This window comes from Pseudonaja textilis, chromosome 2 (assembly GCF_049901715.1).
Source record: "Pseudonaja textilis isolate UNSWEBS1 chromosome 2, rPseTex1.2, whole genome shotgun sequence".
In the NCBI taxonomy this organism is placed as follows: domain Eukaryota; kingdom Metazoa; phylum Chordata; class Lepidosauria; order Squamata; family Elapidae; genus Pseudonaja; species Pseudonaja textilis.
The window spans coordinates 107,204,838-107,222,313 of NC_141991.1; the positions used below are offsets into that span (position 1 = coordinate 107,204,838).

At 38.8% G+C, this 17,476-nt stretch overlaps 1 protein-coding gene across 6 annotated transcripts in view; it reads left to right on the forward strand.

Moving 5' to 3' along the window:
- Nucleotides 1-17,476, forward strand: part of RNF157 (ring finger protein 157) — a 92,107-nt gene that overhangs the window by 38,895 nt on the left and 35,736 nt on the right. For 5 of the 6 annotated variants that reach the window (XM_087924805.1, XM_087924802.1, XM_087924803.1 and 2 more), the window contains exon 3: nucleotides 16,163-16,251. The exons of the other annotated variant lie outside the window; for it this stretch is intronic. In XM_087924805.1, coding sequence (XP_087780931.1) covers nucleotides 16,163-16,251 — 89 coding nt within the window. The remainder of the gene's footprint in view (nucleotides 1-16,162; nucleotides 16,252-17,476) is intronic. 6 annotated transcript variants of the gene reach the window in all.

The following is a 17,476-nucleotide window of genomic DNA, read 5'->3' on the forward strand; positions in this document are numbered from 1 at the left end:
CTTCAAGAAAGGTGTTTGAAGTTCCTTCCCTGGTGAGGAAGCAGCCCCCTCTATGGGGCCTTAGTTCTTCAGCATGGAGTGATTCATTTACAGTAATTATAACTTAGGAAAATCTTTGAAAAGTTTCTCTGTGAGCCTAAATGGCCAACACTAGCTGTGTTAAAATTGTGAATGTGTTCTCATTTTTTTTTAACCTGTGCAAATGTTTCATAGTGTAAAAAAATGGTTGATTTTTGTCAGCTGGACAGAATATTAGGGAATGATGGAGCTGTATGAGTAGAATCCATGTTAGATCATCACCTGAGCAGATCTTTCTAATCTGGAAGCCTTTTTCTCACGGTGAAAATGCCAGCCTAAAAACAGGGTAGGCAGACAACAACTTTCCCTGACTTTTGCTCTGCCCCTCTGGCATTTGAAGGGATCAGTGCTGTGGTTGACCATAGGGGGCCAGGGGGCATGGCTGACTGGGTGGATATAGCCAGCTAGGTGGGCGTGGCCAGCCTGATGCCACTCCCCAAACTACTGGCATGTTTCCTCTTTGCATTGGTAGACCAGGTCAAAGGTACATTGGCCTGATCTTTCCTCTTCGTACCAGATAGATCAGGCCGAAGTTTCACTGGCCTGATCTTTCCTCTTTGCATTGGGTAGACTGGTCTGAAGTGACATGAGTAGACTGGGCCAAACGATGTGGGTAGACCGGGATGGCCCACGGGCCTTGAGTTTGACACCTGTAAGAGTTAAGGTACCAGGTTAGAAAATGAGAGACTGTGAGTTCTAGCCCTGCCTTAAGTATGAAGTCAGTTGAGTGACCTTGGACCAGCCTCCATCAGCCCTAGGAAGGAGACAAATGCAAACCATTTGGAAAATCTTGCCAAGAAACATGCAGGCAGATACTAGGAATCAACAATGACTTGAAGGAATGCAGGCGCATGTGTGCATGCACACACACACACACACACACAGACACCATACTTCCTAACCCTAGCTCTTTACTGGTAATTATTTTGTCATTCATTGAGCACAGCCCACAAAGTAAAGTAAGAGTGTGAATGAGGAGGTGTAATTTATTTCCTTTTGCATGGAGTGAGGGAATTGAGATATAGAGAAATGAGTTTTTTCTTCTTGTCTGTAAGTCAAGATCATCAGATTTTGATGCTGTGGAAAGCAGGAACGGTGGAACCACACAGTAATAGCAACTCAAAGCAAAGAAATGGAAAAAATTTACAATTGTCATTGATGGGAAGAATAGCTACTATAAAAATAAATATTTTGCCAAAATTACTATCTTTATTTCAAACAATACCAATAAAACTGGAAAAATATTTTGAAGACTTAAATAAAATAATATTAAAATATATTTGGCAAGGGAAAAAAGCAAGGATAAGTTTGAAAATGTTGCAAAACTCTAAAAATAGGGGTGGTTTTAGGCTACCAGATTGGGAATTAACAGATTACAGATAATCAGAGTTGGAAAAGACCTTGTAGGTCATCTAGTCCAGGGGTCCCCAACCACCGGTCCCCGGACCGGTACCGGTCCGTGGAACAATTTCTACCGGGCCACCGGTTTGCTGGGCGCCGCCATCTTGTTTTGATGAAAAAGTGCTTCTGGTGAGCTTTTCCGGGTAGAAAGCGGCGTTTGGGTGCTGAAAGAATCCTCATGCCTTAGTTTCATCGGGGCGGCTTCGAACAAAACTAAGGCGCGAGGATTCTTTCAGCACTCATGGCAAGGCGAGCCGAGCGACCATTCCGAAGCCGTCGCGAAGCCCATCGAAACAGGTACAAAGGAGGAGTTGAAGGTGGCGGGGAGAAGCGGGGGACGGCTGGCTGGCTGGCCGGTCGCTCGGCTCGCCTTGCCATGCGTGCTGATGCCGGTACCGGGCCGCGGCACAAAAAAGGTTGGGGACCACTGATCTAGTCGAACCCGCTGCCCAAGCAGGAGACTCTACACCATTTCTGACAGATGGGAGTCCAATATCTTCTTGAAAGTCTCAAGTGATGGCGCTCCCACCACTTCCGAGGGCAAGCTGTTCCATTGGTTGATTGTGCTCACTGTCAGAAAGTTTCTCCTTATTTCCAGGTTAAATCTCTCCTTGTTCAGTTTCCATCCATTATTCCTTCTCTGGCCTACAGGTGCTTTAGAAAATAGCTTGACCCCTTCCTCCCTGTGGCAGCCCCTCAAATATTGAAAGACCTCTATCATGTCTCCCCTGGTCCTTCTCTTTACTAGACTAGACTAGCCAAGCCCAGTTCCTGCAACCGTTTGTTGTATGTTTTAGCCTCCAGTCCCCTAATCATCCTGGTTGCTCTTCTCTGTACTTTTTCTAGAGTCTCAACATCTTTTTTATAATGTGGTGAGCAAAACTGGATGCAGTACTCTAGGTGTGGTTTTACTAAAGCTTTATAGAGTGGTATTAGTACTTCCCTTGATCTTGATTGTATCCCTCTGTTAATACAACTTAGGATTGCATTAGCTTTTTTGGCTGCTGCTGCACCTGCTGGCTCATATTTAGCTGGTTGTCCACTGAGACTCCAAGATCCCTCTCACAGTTACTGCTATTGAGCCTGGCTTCACCCAGTCTGTATGTGTACTTTTGGTTTTTCTTGCCTAAATATAGGACTTTACTTTTCTCTACATTGAATTTCATTTTGTTAGATACGGCCCAGTGTTCTAGTCTGTCAAGATCCATCTGGATCTTGAGCCTATCTTCTTGGGTGTTAGCTATTCCTGCCAGCTTAGTATCATCTGCAAATTTGGTAAGTTCCCCTTCTATTCCCTCGTCTAAGTCGTTAATGAAGATATTGAAGAATACTGGGCCAAAGACGGAACCTCGTGGCACTCCACTGCTTACTTCCCTCCATGTAGATTTAGATCCATTAAGGACTACTTGCTGAGTACGGTTTGCCAGCTAGTTGCGAATTCATCTAGTGGTGGTACTATCTATTCCAGTTTTTTCTAGCTTACTAAGAAGTAGGTTGTGGTCTACTTTGTCGAATGCTTTGCTGAAATCTAAATGTATTATGTCCACAGTATTTTGCTGGTCTACTAATTTAGCCACTGTGTTGAAGAATGAAATAAGATTGGTTTGGCATGATCTGTTCTTAACAAACACGTGTTGATTGCTAGTTATTACTTCACTTGTTTCTAGATGTTGGCAGATCTGTTTTTTTATTATCTTTTCCAGTATCTTCCCAGGTATTGATGTTAGGTTGATTGGTCTATAGTTTCCTGGGTCTGTTTTTTTTCCTTTTTTGATGATGGGAACCACATCAGCTCTTTTCCAGTCCTCTGGTAGTTTCCCGGTGCTCCAGGATTTTTGAAAGATATGGTGCAGTCATTCTGATATGACCTCTGCCAGCTCCTTTAAAACACTGGGATGTAATCCATCAGGCCCCGGTGATTTGTTTTCATCAAGATCGGACAGGTGTTCTCTTACTATTTTTTTTTTTGCTTATTTTAACTTTTGTTTCTGGTCTGTCTTTTACAGTTATGTTTTTGGTGGGTTGAGCTATAGTTTCTTTTTGCGTGAAGACAGATGCAAAGAATGAGTTAAGCAGTTCTGCTTTCTCTCTGTTGCCTGTTACTTCCTTTCCATCTTCTCGCTTTAGTGGGCAACTGTTTCCTTGATTTTTTTTCTTGTTATTTATATGTTGGAAGAAACTTTTTAAATTATCTTTGACTTTTGTTGCAAGTCTTTGTTCATTCTGAGCCTTTGCTATCCTGACTTCGTTTTTGCAGATTCTGGCTATCTGCTGATATTCTGCCTTAGTTGTATGTCCTTCTTTCCATTTTTGTACTTGTCCTTTTTTCCTTTCAATTTGCCAGAGAGATCTTTGTGCAGCCATGCTGGTTTCTTCTTGGATTTCTTATTTTTCTTTCTCAGTGATATTGTGCTGGTCTGGGCTTCTATGGTCATACTTTTTAGAGTTTCCCAAGATTCTTGAGTTGTTTTCCCCTTTAGGATTTTCATCCATGGAATCTTTCCCAAGTTCTGTCTGAGTTTATTGAAATCACCTCTTTTAAAATCCAAGACTCTGGTGTCATTATGTTCTGTTGCTTGTGTTTGTGTTATGTTGAATTCTTGTATGACATGGTCACTCTCACCCAAGGTTCCTGCAGTTTCAACTCCCTCTATCACTTCTCTGTTTGTAAGAATTAAGTCTAGTATGGCTGTCCCTCTAGTTTCACCCTCTACCTTTTGGACAACAAAGTTGTCAGCTAGGTTGGTTAGGAACTTATTTGATTTCTCACTTGGTGCAGAATTAGTTTTCCAATTGATATCAAGATAATTGAAGTCTCCCATTACTATTGTTGTGTGTTTCCTGCATATGTTTGTTAGTTGGCTGGCAAAAAGGACATCTATTTTTTCTGCATGATTGGGTGGCCTATAATATACACCTACGGCCATGTCATTCTTTTTTTCTTTTATATTGACCCATATGCATTCTATGAGGTTTTCATCTTTGATTTCATGCATTTCTGTAGCAATATAGCGGTCCTTTACACACAGTGCAACTCCACCTCCTCTTTTATGGGGTCTGTTTTTTTTGAATAGTTTGTATCCTTCTACCAGTATGTTCCAGTCATGGGTTTAATCCCACCAAGTTTCTGTCATTCCAACTATATCATATTTACCTTCATGTAAATATCATATTCACCCTGTTTGTTCTCCAGACTTTGTGCATTTGTATATAGGCACTTGAGATCTTTATGTCTGACACTGTGTTTACTGTCTCCATAACCTGTGTTGTGCCTGGAATTGTATTGCCAGGCCTTGATACTCACTTGGGTGAAGGAATGGATTTGTTTGAGGAACAAAAGACTATTGGCCTTGGAGGGACATGATCTCGAACTAGGTTGGCATACTTTTTATGGTATGAAAAAAACAAAATAGATAGCTATTTTCAAAAACACTATATTAAAAATGCATTATTATTAGTATGGGAGAAAATCAAAGAACAGCATTACTAGAAGATACCGGTCTGGCTCTCCACAATGGATTTATCCAAATGTTATTGATACAGAAAATTTTATATTTTAAATGAAAAAGGGGAACTGAAAACTAGGCAGGAAATGAGTGATCAAGGGACTGAGATAACACAATGGTCATATGTGCAGATACAATCTAGATATGAGAAAGATGTTAAAATGTATGGTTTATATAAAGAATTAACAGAAATATATCAGATATTAACAGGAACAGATGAAAAACTAATAAAGAAAATATACAGCTACTTGTTAAGCATTAAAATGGAGGATGAACAAGTAAAAGAGTCAATGATAGTATGGGCTAAAAATGTTGGGTATCCGACTGAGTTAGATAAATGGCAGAAACTATGGGATAGAAACTATAAATTAACAATGACTACTGCATATAAAGAAAATCTTTATAAAATGTTTTATAGATGGCACATTTCACCCTCAGGATTAGCAAAGATGTTTAAGGATAAATCTGTAAAATGTTGGAAATGCCAGCAGACACCTAGTACATACTATCATACGTGGTGAACATGCCAAAAAGCAAAAAAATATTGGACTAAAATCCATACATGGCTGGAAAAAATGACAAAACAGCACATTGAGTTGAAACCAGAGACATTTTTGTTGGGCATTTTACTGGGCAAATATAATAAAGGGAATACATATCTGATTTTACATGTATTGGCTGCAGCTAGAATAATATTTGCACGACAGTGGAAAAGTGAAGAGAGCCCAACAGATGAAAAGGTGATTAAAAAAAATACTAGTATGCGCAGAAATGGATAGGCTAACACTCACAATTAAGGAAAAGGAAGAGACTGAATATTTTTTGACTTGGGACTTATTTTATCAATGCATAGCAGACAAAAACAGGAGCTAGAAACAGGGAAATAGATGAAGGGATCAGTGATATAAGGAAGGTATGTCAATTGATATAATAATAACAAGAACAACAATAATAATACAACTGATAGTAATGTAAGGAATATTTTTGTAAACACTTCAATTATTATTTCCTAAAATGATTTGTACCCAGACAACACACTGTTCTATTGAAATTGGAATTTTTGGATGTTATAAAATCTTTTTAAAAATAAACAAATAAATGCAAACTAATGACAATTCAAAAGAGCCTTCCTGTTTAGTTCTGTCCTTTCAAGAGGTGTGGATCTACACTCCTCAAGAGTTCCATGGTGTTTGAGCCAGGTGATAGCTATTCTCACTGGCAACAACCCCTGTTCATAGAAAAGTTTACTTCAGAAATATTGAAGGCCCTTGCCTTGCAGGCATTTCAAAACAGGTCAAAGCAGCATTCCCCCCTCAGGGGTTTGGTGAATAGTGCCTTTGATGTTACCAGGTAGAGTTTTTTATTTATTTTTTATATTATTATTTCCTGCCTAGAGTCCGTTAGGACTGGGGTGGGCTATAAATATAGAACAATGAAATGAATATAATTTCTGAATGTAGCCTGATTTATTTCCTCGCTATTTCATTTAGTCCTGCACAGCTTAATTTACAGGAAACCAGAATAGGCTTACTCTATTCAAAGGCACATGGAAACACATTTAGGCAAAAGGAGGAAAGGAACAGAATAGCTTCTCTGAAATACAGCTTAATTTTATCTTTCTGTGGTACTTGACTGGTCCTACAATACATGGCCTGTATATATTTCTTCTCCATTGAGAGAGATCATATCTTTGTCTGATTTCAGTTCCCATAGGGAGATGGGCTAATTCCTTTTATTTGCTGATCTAGACAAGATACCTGCTAATTTGTCTTTTTTATGAGTACTAGAAAAAGTGCAGCAGTTTCTAAAGGGCATAATGGAGCCTTTGGGACCAATAAGGAATAACCAAGTACTATCTTCCCTTCTCTCAAGCTGGAGCTGTAGATATCCCATTCAGAGTGCCTTTCTTCTGCTTGTATTGGTACTTTAAAAAAATATCCTAGAACCATGAAAACAACATAGCATTGCAAAATATTAACAGTCCTGTTCTATTTTTCAAAAGGATTCTGCAGCTTTTATGAGCCAATGATTTGAAGGATGGTTTGAATTTAAGCTGAAGAAAAAAAATTGGTTCAGAAGTAAATGTTTAAACAATAGTAGAGTATTTAATGGCCACTAACGATTGCTGTATTATGCTAAGCCATGGTTGGCTTAACCATAATTTTTGGAATAAACTAGAGTTAGTTAATTTGGACAAACTCCGGGAGACAATGGAGGACAGGAGAACCCAGTGTGCTATGATCCATGGGGTTGCGAAGAGTCTGACATGACTTAGAGACTGAACAATAAAAACAATTGGTTAGATTCACACATGACATAAAAGAGCTGAATTCAATCATTGCTCTGAGTCAAAATCAAGCAAGTTTAGCGCAGAGCTGAAGAACTTTTTTAAAAAAATTTTTTTATCAAAATAACAGTTAAACATGAAATAATATAAAGTAAGATTAAAGAAAAAAGAATGATGATAAGTAAAAAAAGGAAAAAAGTGTGAAAGGGGGATATAAAGAGAAGAAAGAAAAGAAACTTATCTGGACCAATTCTCCCATACCTATTTTACAAGCTAAATGGTTTCTGATTACTATTCATGAGCTGATGGGATTGGTAGTCAAAACTTCTAGAAAGGTTCAGTTTGGAAAAAGGCTGCTGAAATGTTGGGGCTTTATGTACGTATAATTTATCTTATGTGAATCAGAATTTAACTTATTAGCTTTGTTTCTTGAATTATTTCTGATTTCTTCATGGCCTAAATTGGATCACAACAAGAATGACTTTGGATGCAGCTTAATACAATCTTTGTAAACTTTGACTTTCTTTTTTTACTTAGAGTAAGCCGCTTGAAGATACCTTTTCAAATCTTATCTATCCAACCTGGTATTACAGACTACAGCATCAAAATCTGAGGTCTAGCATTGAAGTATTTTAGTCATAGTTATGTGCCTTTTTATAGAATTGTAATAAATCCACCATTGCCCTTGCTGTCAAAATGCTTTTGAGCAGTACAGTATTTGAAGATCAGTATCATTCTGTAAGTGTTCCTTTGACACAAGAAAATGTAAAGTGGTATCTCATGGTCTCCTTATGATCTACCAAAGTAGGGACAGGTACTAACAGTAGAGTTCCTAGGAAATTGGGATAGAGTTTTGGTCTGCTTTGATTTGGAACAAGATATACAATTTTGTCGATACCAATTTTGTTTGGCATTCCTTATACCATTGAGTCCAACTTCCTGGTCTGTGTGCAAAATAAAATTAAAGTACCTTCAAATGATGACTGACTATTGGAGCACCTGCAAGGAAGAAGAATCCACCTTTTCAGCAAAAGAGTAGCTTAAAGATCTCTTAATTCTATCACTGTCACTTCAATTACATATGACTTGCCCTTATCAAGTACAAACCAAATCAGTAACAATTTGTAAGTCTCTTAGAGGTTTCTCTATTTCTGCTAATCTCCATTGCTACTCATGCTGTTGCTCACGCCTAAGAGTATCTTATTTTTTTATTTGTTAAAAATCACTTGCTACTGTTAGACTGTTTTGCAATAATTAAATTGGACAGTTTATGCATAATGCTATTACTGCATGAGTGGGAATGGTTGGAAACAGAAGCTCTAAGGAAAAGCTTCTAATTAAATTTACAAGGAATTTTTAACCAGGGGCTTATTTCTGAGAAAACATTAAAGAAGATAGTTTAAGCCTTGGAGACACCTGATAATGTGCTTTTATATTAAGTGCTATAAGTAGGCAGAAAAGGGGTGCTTCAACTTTACTACAGAGCTTTACATGGAAGCAACTTTAACATTCTTCTGAGCAGGCAAGTTTAAAGTGTGAAACAGTAATGGTGGTCGGCACCCTAAAATAGTTTTAAAATCATTTAAGTGGCCAGCCTCCCCAGTATTTTATCTTCATGCTTGAACACTGAAATCATCTGAGATTCCAACCTTGCTTAGTTTTAAGATTGAGGGTTTTTTTTTAATGGCATAGGATCTCTTCTTCAGCAGGGGGTTGGACTAGAACAGGGGTTGCCAACCTTTTGGACCTCAGGAACCATCAAACTCATAATTTTAAATCCTGCGGATCAGAGCCCCTGGGAAAATCCCCTAAAAAGTCTGCAGGAAAATTCCCCACCCCATTTTCGATCGATCATTCTTTATTTGGGATCACAGGATACCATCTCCAGCTCCGTTCTCAGGGGGACACAGAGAGAGAGAGAGAGAGACTTTTGACTTCATGAAAGGAAAGCAGCAGAAGCAGCAGAAGTCTTTCTTTTTCTCTCCCAAATTCTACCAGAAATGAGTCTTTGTGAGACTTGTCGTGCAGGTGCAGCCTCTTGGAGCAGGCTGCCTTGCAGGGTCCCAAAGACCCAAGAGTTTGGGTGAAAGAAACAAAGCCTTTTGCTGCTTTCCTTGCATGCAGCCAAAAGCAGAAGAAGAAAGAAGTGAAAAGAAACAGCCCGGTGGCCAGGCTAGGCGCATGAGGCAAGTGGGGCAAGTTCCCCCCTCTGCCCTTTCCCCCGTCCCCTCACTACCTCATGTTGTTCGCAATGGAAGCGATGCAAGCCTTGTGTTCCTGCAGGCCATGTGGGCAGTGCAGCCTTGTGTTCCCGCGCAGCCTGGATTAATTGCTTTGGGGGTGACAATTCTCTGAGGACCATCAAAATTTTCTCATGGACCACCAGTGGTCCCTGGCCCACTGGTTGGCGACCACTAGATTAGAAGACTTCCAAGGTCCCTCCCAATTGTGTTATTCTGTTATTCTTATTTGGGGATGTTGCATAAGCCACTTATGTGGGTTGCAGGGATTGTGTTGTTGATACCTGCCATAAAGTGAGGAGGCAGACAAATAAGAGCACAAATGACTAATGAAAGGTACCAACCAAGAATGAAGGTTCAGAGAAAAGCTCCACAGTGACTCTGTCCCAATGGGCATTTTGTTCTCTATCCCAAAATTCTTGTGGGCTTCCAGAATTACTTTTGCATCACCCCAGTGTATCATCCCATGGCACTGCCCTTTCCCCATCCTCTTTGGAATACAATATAAGTACAAGTGTTACCAAGCATGTGCCTTGTGAAATTGGAACAAATTGAAATGAGTGTGTCAAACTCCAATAAAAGAAGCTTGGAAGAAATCATGCGAACAATTGTTAAATTGCTATTATTTTTGGTATGAGGATTTATAGTATAGATTAGCCAGTAAAGAAAATTGGGAAGATTAAAGGTATTAAATCCTGGGTTTAAAAGCATATTCTTTCTGCAGGGTTTGGTACAAATGTGTCTCCATTAGCTTTGGTGAAGTTATGTACCTCTTGGTTTATTTTAATTGGAGCCAGTTCTCATTGATGCTTTTTTTCTTCAGTCTGGCTCCAATTAACATAAGTTATCCTGCACTATTATTATTGAATTCTAAGATGGGTTCTGCACTTTTACAGTGTCTGTCTGTCTCTTCGATTTGTATTATAACTTCTACTATGGATGTGGCTTCAAAGTTATTTTTTACACCCCTTCCCTTTGTTTTCTCCTTTGATCTGATTGAACAGAAGTAGGGAGCGAGAGTTGCAGTGATCTTTCTGGCATGCTGTAGCTACTTGGTTGTTAATAATCACAGCACTTATTTTTAAAACTACAATTGTACATTTGTCAAACTTGCAGAGGGAAATCAGCAACTTGGGGGAAATGAACCTTGGGGCTTTTAGATTTGGATTAAGTCCAAATGATCTCCATGCAACACAATATAGATTTTGCAACAACTGCACTTAGTGAATTTAAGAAACTTGAATTGAACATGAGTGGATCCCTTGACTTTCTAAAACACTTCTACATTTGTATTGGATCTTATCCTGGTTAGATTGTCTTTTAAAATAGACCTGTAGGGTTTTTAAAATTTTTTTTATTTATTTTTAAAATATTTTTCAGATGCAGAGGTTGGTGGCATATATTAATGAATCTATTGCAGTATCTGTAGTGTGATCCTACATAAGTCATATGACTGAAAGGCAGATTGTAATCACTTTTGACTTCCTACTTTTCCTGCTGCTCTATACTATAAACCCTGATACCAAAAATAATATAACAGATACTGCAATGGATTTGTTGAAATGTACCGTCAGACCCACTATAGTAACTGTTGTATTTGAACAATAATTATACCTCAGAAATGAAAGCAGCTGTTAGATAATCGTGTCCTAGTTTAGTAATTATACCTATTACCTTCTCTGTGTTGGGTTAAAGCCTTTTAGTGTGTTACCACTTGGAGGCACTAAAACACTTGACATGAGGAGTAGCAACTATTTACCCTGGCTATTTTTTTTTCGAAACAATTGTAATTGAAAGTTTTAACAGCAATAAGAATCAATACACACTAAAATAGAACAGAGATAGTGGAGAGAGATAAAAAAGAAAAAGCTAAAAGTGGCGTAAGAAAAAAAAAGAAAAAAAAGGAAGACGTAAAGGATATAAAGATAAAAAGGCCTTTGATATTCTTCACAGCAGTTATAAAAACAATTATATTTTAACCTTTCTTCAAAGTTGTATTATATCTTCTTTCTAAAAATAATATAGTCTTCCTGTCTAATCATCAAAACCATAAATCACAAATCATTTTTTCATTTTTACAGGAAAAGTCTATAAGAGGCTTCCAGTCTTCAATAAATGTGGGTATTGTCCTTTCTCTAATCAAAGAAGTCAGTTTGTCCATATCCTAATCTCTTTAAGAATTGGTAAATGCCAGATTAGTTTCTTGGCAAGCTGACAGTAACATTCAGCTTCTTGCTCGTGTAAGATAAGTGTTAGTCACATAACATAATATAGCTATGGATGGGAATGCCAGTTAGAATTTAATAAGACCTTGTAACTCAAGGAGAAATCCAATTCTGAATTACTAGCCCCATTTTACAATGCTTTTTCTCTGCCTGATGAGTAACTGCAATGCTTGGAAAATACAGTTTTCACTATGTTTAAAAACATCTCACTGTGCTCTATATGTAAAATGTGATTGCAGAAAACATGCTCCTTTATTTCTAGAAAGACTTTCTTAAGGCTACCATATCTGAATTGCAGAAATGCAGAATGACCACTAGAGATGGCTGTGGAGTAAAAAAAAATCCCACTAACTTGTTGCTGCCATCTAGTGATTCTTCTGGATTTCTGTGGCTTTTTTCTTCCAAATCTTGTAGAACCCTAGCTTGTATGACTTTTGATTTTCTAGAAGAATAAATACATTTACTAAATAAAGGCATTTATAAAATACTTCGACCCCTTTGGAGTCTAAGCAATTTATAATGTATATAATAAAATGTAGCAATAATAAAACAATATGTAGAAATTATATGTAACTTATATAATAAGAAGAATAATCCTAATAATAAAATAATAGAAAATAGAACCCCATAGAACAGTACTAAAAGCTAAAAATAAACTTACATTCCAGAAGATGGAATAATACCCCCCCCCTGTGTGTGTGTGTGTGTGTGTTTATATAAAGATAGAGTATGACGGTACTGTGGGGCAAGATGCAGGTAGTCAGGAGGTGGGGGAACACACCTTGCAGCCCACATTAAAATTTCATGAGTAAGTGTTCCTTTCCTTGCTGTAGAAAGAGAACAGAACAAGCCACAAACATGATAAGAAAGGGTGATGGATAAAAGGCAGATATTCTGAATTTTGACTTAGTGTGGGTAAATTCAGTTGAAAAATCAGAAGGTTTTATCCACTCACATGACTAAAGTCACCACATCCCTCTGTCTCCACAATCTTGATTCTGCGTAGTTTGCTTGCTTCCTTTCCTTCCAAGCAAACTATATACCTGGAAAAAAAAAAATCTGCTTTCTTTCTTGTTACAAGATACTGCAGGTGACCTGCTCTAAGCAGAAATCACTTTCTTTTTTGGAGTACAACTCTGGAGTACAGCTAGTTAAATAGGGAGTTCTAAGACAGCCAGCAAAGAATTATCACAGGATACACTGCCAGATACTGATCTAAATTAACATTTGCTGGATCAGCAAGCTAAAAATACTTCCTCTCACTCTGCTGGGCACTTTAAACTATTATAAGAGCAATTGTCGAGGGGCTGGTGGGGGGAATATAAGAACATAAAGGGTTTGCTGGCAGCTTGCCCTTTCTCTTTACAAGGTGCTGATGTAGTTTGTGTTGTTACTTTCAGTTACAGGCTGTAGTCGAAGCATCCTGGACAGACATGCATGTGCCCACAAATGGGGATGGAGATCACCAAGGCTGCTCTAATGTGCCCCAAAATGTATGCCTGCAAAGTCACAGAGAATATGAAGAAAACAATAAGTCTCATCTAAAAATAAGTCTACTACCTGTTTTTTACCACTCCATCTTGAAAGACATGTTTTAGAGGCATGGTCTAGAGCTTTCAAAGAAATAAATGCTTCCTTACTTTCATAGCTCATCTGCTGCTGATAATTACCAGTTGTCCTCGACTTACAACAGTTCATTTACTGACCATTCAAAGTTACAGCAGCACTGAACAAAATGACTTATAACCATTTTTCACAGTTACAACCTTTGCGGCATCCCCATGTGATCAAAATTCAGAGGCTTGGCAAGCGGTCCATATTTATGACGGTCGCGATATCCCAGGGTCATGTGATCACCTTTTGCAACCTTCTGACAAGCAAAGTCAATGGGGGGAGGAGCCAGATTCACTTAACAACTGAGTTACCAACTTAATAACCTCAGTGAGTCACTTAACAATTGTGGCAAGAAATGTTGTAGAATGGGGCAGAACTCACTTAATAAATGTCTCACTTGACAAAAGTAATTTAGGGCTCAGTTGTGGTCGTAAGTCAAGAACTGCCTGTATTCTGATATTAAAGCTAGGTTTGAACCTTTGCTCTTAATTTGTCTCCTGCCTCCATTTTATCTTGACTCCTCCTAAATCTCTACAGAGTGACCACCATCTTGATTTACATGACTCTGTAGCTCTTATTAGGGAAAGGAAATCTCTCCTGCCCCTCTTCCCTTCCGTGCTTTCTTCTTTAAGAGGGACCAGGTATACCCAGCAGTCCCAACTGGAACTACAGTGCAAGTCATTGTGCACACTGTCAGCCCCTGCTCCAGGATCCTTAGCAACAACCAGAGAAAATACTGCACTGAGAGGTGCTTCATGGAAAAGCACAATTTTGTAAAGCTTTGGGTCACTCTCGGCTTTTGGATGCATAAAAAGGTGATGAGGCCAGTATAGGAATTCCGTTCAATTTACATGTACTTGTGACTAGATTTAATTCTCATTTCAATCCAGGCTTAACTTTATAATTATACTGTTCAGAAGTATTTAAAAAAAAATAAAATTCAATAGCAACGTTTGGAAATCTCTTGAAAGTCACATCAAAAGCTTTGGGTGCTGTGAATGATTCAGGGAGAACCCAGTGGTAAATCTGTGCTTTAAGATCTTTGGACTGGGAGATGGCATGCGTATTCATGGATGTAAATGCATACCGACAGATATGTACATGCACACTCAAGCAACTTGGTGTGTGTAAAGGTTTGGCCTTATCTTACACATAGTGCATTTCTATTATGGAACCTTGATCTGAGTTTCAAGTCAGAATGCTTCATATAGTTGCAGAAGAAGGGCTGTTACTGACTTCAGCACCCTTCGCAATATGTTGTCATCTTTGTTTTGTTGATAATAAGTCAAAGGACAGGTTGGAGAAAAGGCATCCCAGAAAGAGTACTTCAAAGAACAGTTCATTTGGAAAGTCTCTTCCAACTGTGTTATGCTGTTATTCTGAGTATAGAGGACTGGAAATATATTTCTGTGGCAACATCACCTTGTAAAGTGGTAAAGGGGTAGAGTTGACCCAGAGCAATGCTTATTGCTGGGGAAGGTGTGTGTGTTGCAATAAAGTATTGTGTACAGATTTGCTATGCTATATTGTGTCAATCAAACAGAATAGATCTAAGGACCTTTAACATCTTCTAGTCCAACCCCCTTCTCAAGCAGGAGATCCTAAACCATTTCAGATAGGTGGCTGTCCAGTCTCTTCTTAAAAACCTCCAGTTATGAAGCATCTATAACTTCTGGAAGCCAGCTGTTCCACTGGTTAATTGTCCTCACTGTTAGGAAGTTTCTCCTTAACTCCAGGTTGCTTCTCTCCTTGATCAGTTTCCATCCATTGTTTCTTGTCCTGCCCTCTGGTGCTTTGGAAAGTAAGTTGACCCATTCCCCCTCTTTGTGGCAGCCTCTCAAATACTAAAATACTGCTAGCATGTCCCTCCTAGTCCTTCTTTTCTCTAGATTGGCCAAATCCAAATCCTGCAACTGTTCTTCATATGTTTTAGTCTCCAGGCCTTTAATCATCTTAGTTGCTCTTCCCTGCACTTTTTCCAAAGTCTCAACATTTGTGTGTGTGTGTGTGTGTGTGTGTGTGTGTGTGTGTGATGTGGTGGCCAAAAGTGGATGCAGTATTCCAGGTGTGGCCTTATTAAGACTTTATAAAGTGGTACTAATACTTCACATGATTTTGATTCTATGCTTCTATTTATACAACCAAGGTTTGTGTTTGTGTCTAGTCCTTGGAAAACAACCCTCACAGGTAAAAGTTACATTGTGATGGTATATTTTTGTCATTTTATCTGATCCTGCATGCTGAATTGCAGAATTCAGGAAAAAAGCCCAAGGCTAATTGAGCTTTGGGCCATAATGCAGTACATATTGAGATCTTTTGGGAGGTCTCATCTGTCATTCACTCTCAAAAGACAGTAACATATGTCTAAGCTACACAAGTAGTCCTCAACCTATGGCCACAATTGAGCCCAAAATTTCTGTTACTAAGTGAGACATTTGTTAAGTGAACTTCACCCCATTTTGTGATCTTCCTTGCCATAGTTGTTAAATTAGTAACACGATTGTTACATGAATCTGGCTTCCCCTTTTATTTTGCTTGTCAGAAGGTTGCAAAAAGTGATCTCATGACCGTGGAATACTGCAACCGTCATAAAAATGAATCTCTTGTCAAGTGTCCAAATTTTGATCACATGACCATAAAGATGCTGCAATGGTCATAAGAGTCAAAAATGGTCATAAGTCACTGTTGTAAGTTGAGGACTACCTGTAATGCTTAGGCATGAAGATTCATTTATTCACTGCAGTTCAAGTCTCATAGTCTGACTTATATTCCAACATCTAAACCTTGCATTTCCTCTTGTGTTCTGTTTAGTTTCCATATGCAGCACCTCCTCCCCAGGAGCCAGTGAAAACTTTAAGGAGCCTGATCAACATCCGTAAAGACACACTGCGTTTAGTCAAGTAAGTCGGTGGTTTCAGAACAGGGATTTGTTCTGCACTTTGAACCTTTAACTCAATCAAAGCAGGGGAAAAAAAATACCCCAACAAAGAGAACTGCCTAGCATTAAGATGACTTAGTGAATGGGACTTCCTGTGGCTTAAGGCTTTTTGAAGGGAACTTGTTTGCTTGAATGGGCTTGCCTAGGAGCCGCGGAAGAGAATACAAAGTTACAGGGGTGTGATGGGATAGCTACAGATTTGCTACTCTCCAGTCCAGCCTTTCTCAGCCTTGTTTTTTTCCAGATGTAAATCCCATAATTCCAAGCCACCTTGCTTGTGCTAGCTGGGAATTCAAAGAATTATCACCTCAGCACTTCTCAAAGGCCCAAGTTGGAAAAGCTAATCCAGGTCAACATTGGCTTTCCAAGGATTTTATCTCCCCAGCTCAGCTTTCTTAAAGCCTGGGTGGAATCACAAGGAAATAACCTGGGACTTTCTCCAGGAAAAGCAGAACATACACTGGCAAAGATTACTTGGCCTAATTAACTTGAAACTTTGATATATGTATAAATTTAAATATATTGCTGGACCAAATTCCCTTGCCTAGTACAATAGCATGGCTGGTGTACAGTATATGGCATGTCCTTTTAGCTATTTCTCTGGAACAATGCTGCTTCTCCTCTATTTAGATGACATGGGGCTGGGGTTGTTGTTTTTTACTTTCCAAATTTGGGTTAAGAAAAAAAACAACATAGAATTATAGGACCAGAAAGGACCTTGGAGGTTTTTTAGTCCAACTGCTGCGTAAGGCTGGGGACTTTATACCATTTCAGACAAATAGTTATCCACTCTTTTTTGAAAATCTCCTGTGATGGATCATCCATACTTCTGTGATACAAGCTATTTCACTGACCAATTGTTCTCACTATCCAGAGGGAGTTTCCGGTTGGATCTCCCTCTGATAAGGTTCCACCCATTGCCCCTTGTCCTGCCCTCAGGTGTTTTGGAGAATAAATCGACTCCTCTTCCCTGTTACAACCCTTCAACTAAATGGCTATCATATCACCTCTAAGCTTTCTCTTTGTTAGGATAAGAATTCCTAGTTTCCCTTACATGTTCATTGTATGATTTAGCCTCCAGACCCTCTTGTCATTTTTGTTGCTCTTCTCTGCATTCTTTCTAGGGCCTCAGCATCTTTTTTGTATTGGGGTGACCAGAACTGGATGAAGTATTCCAAGCAAGGCCT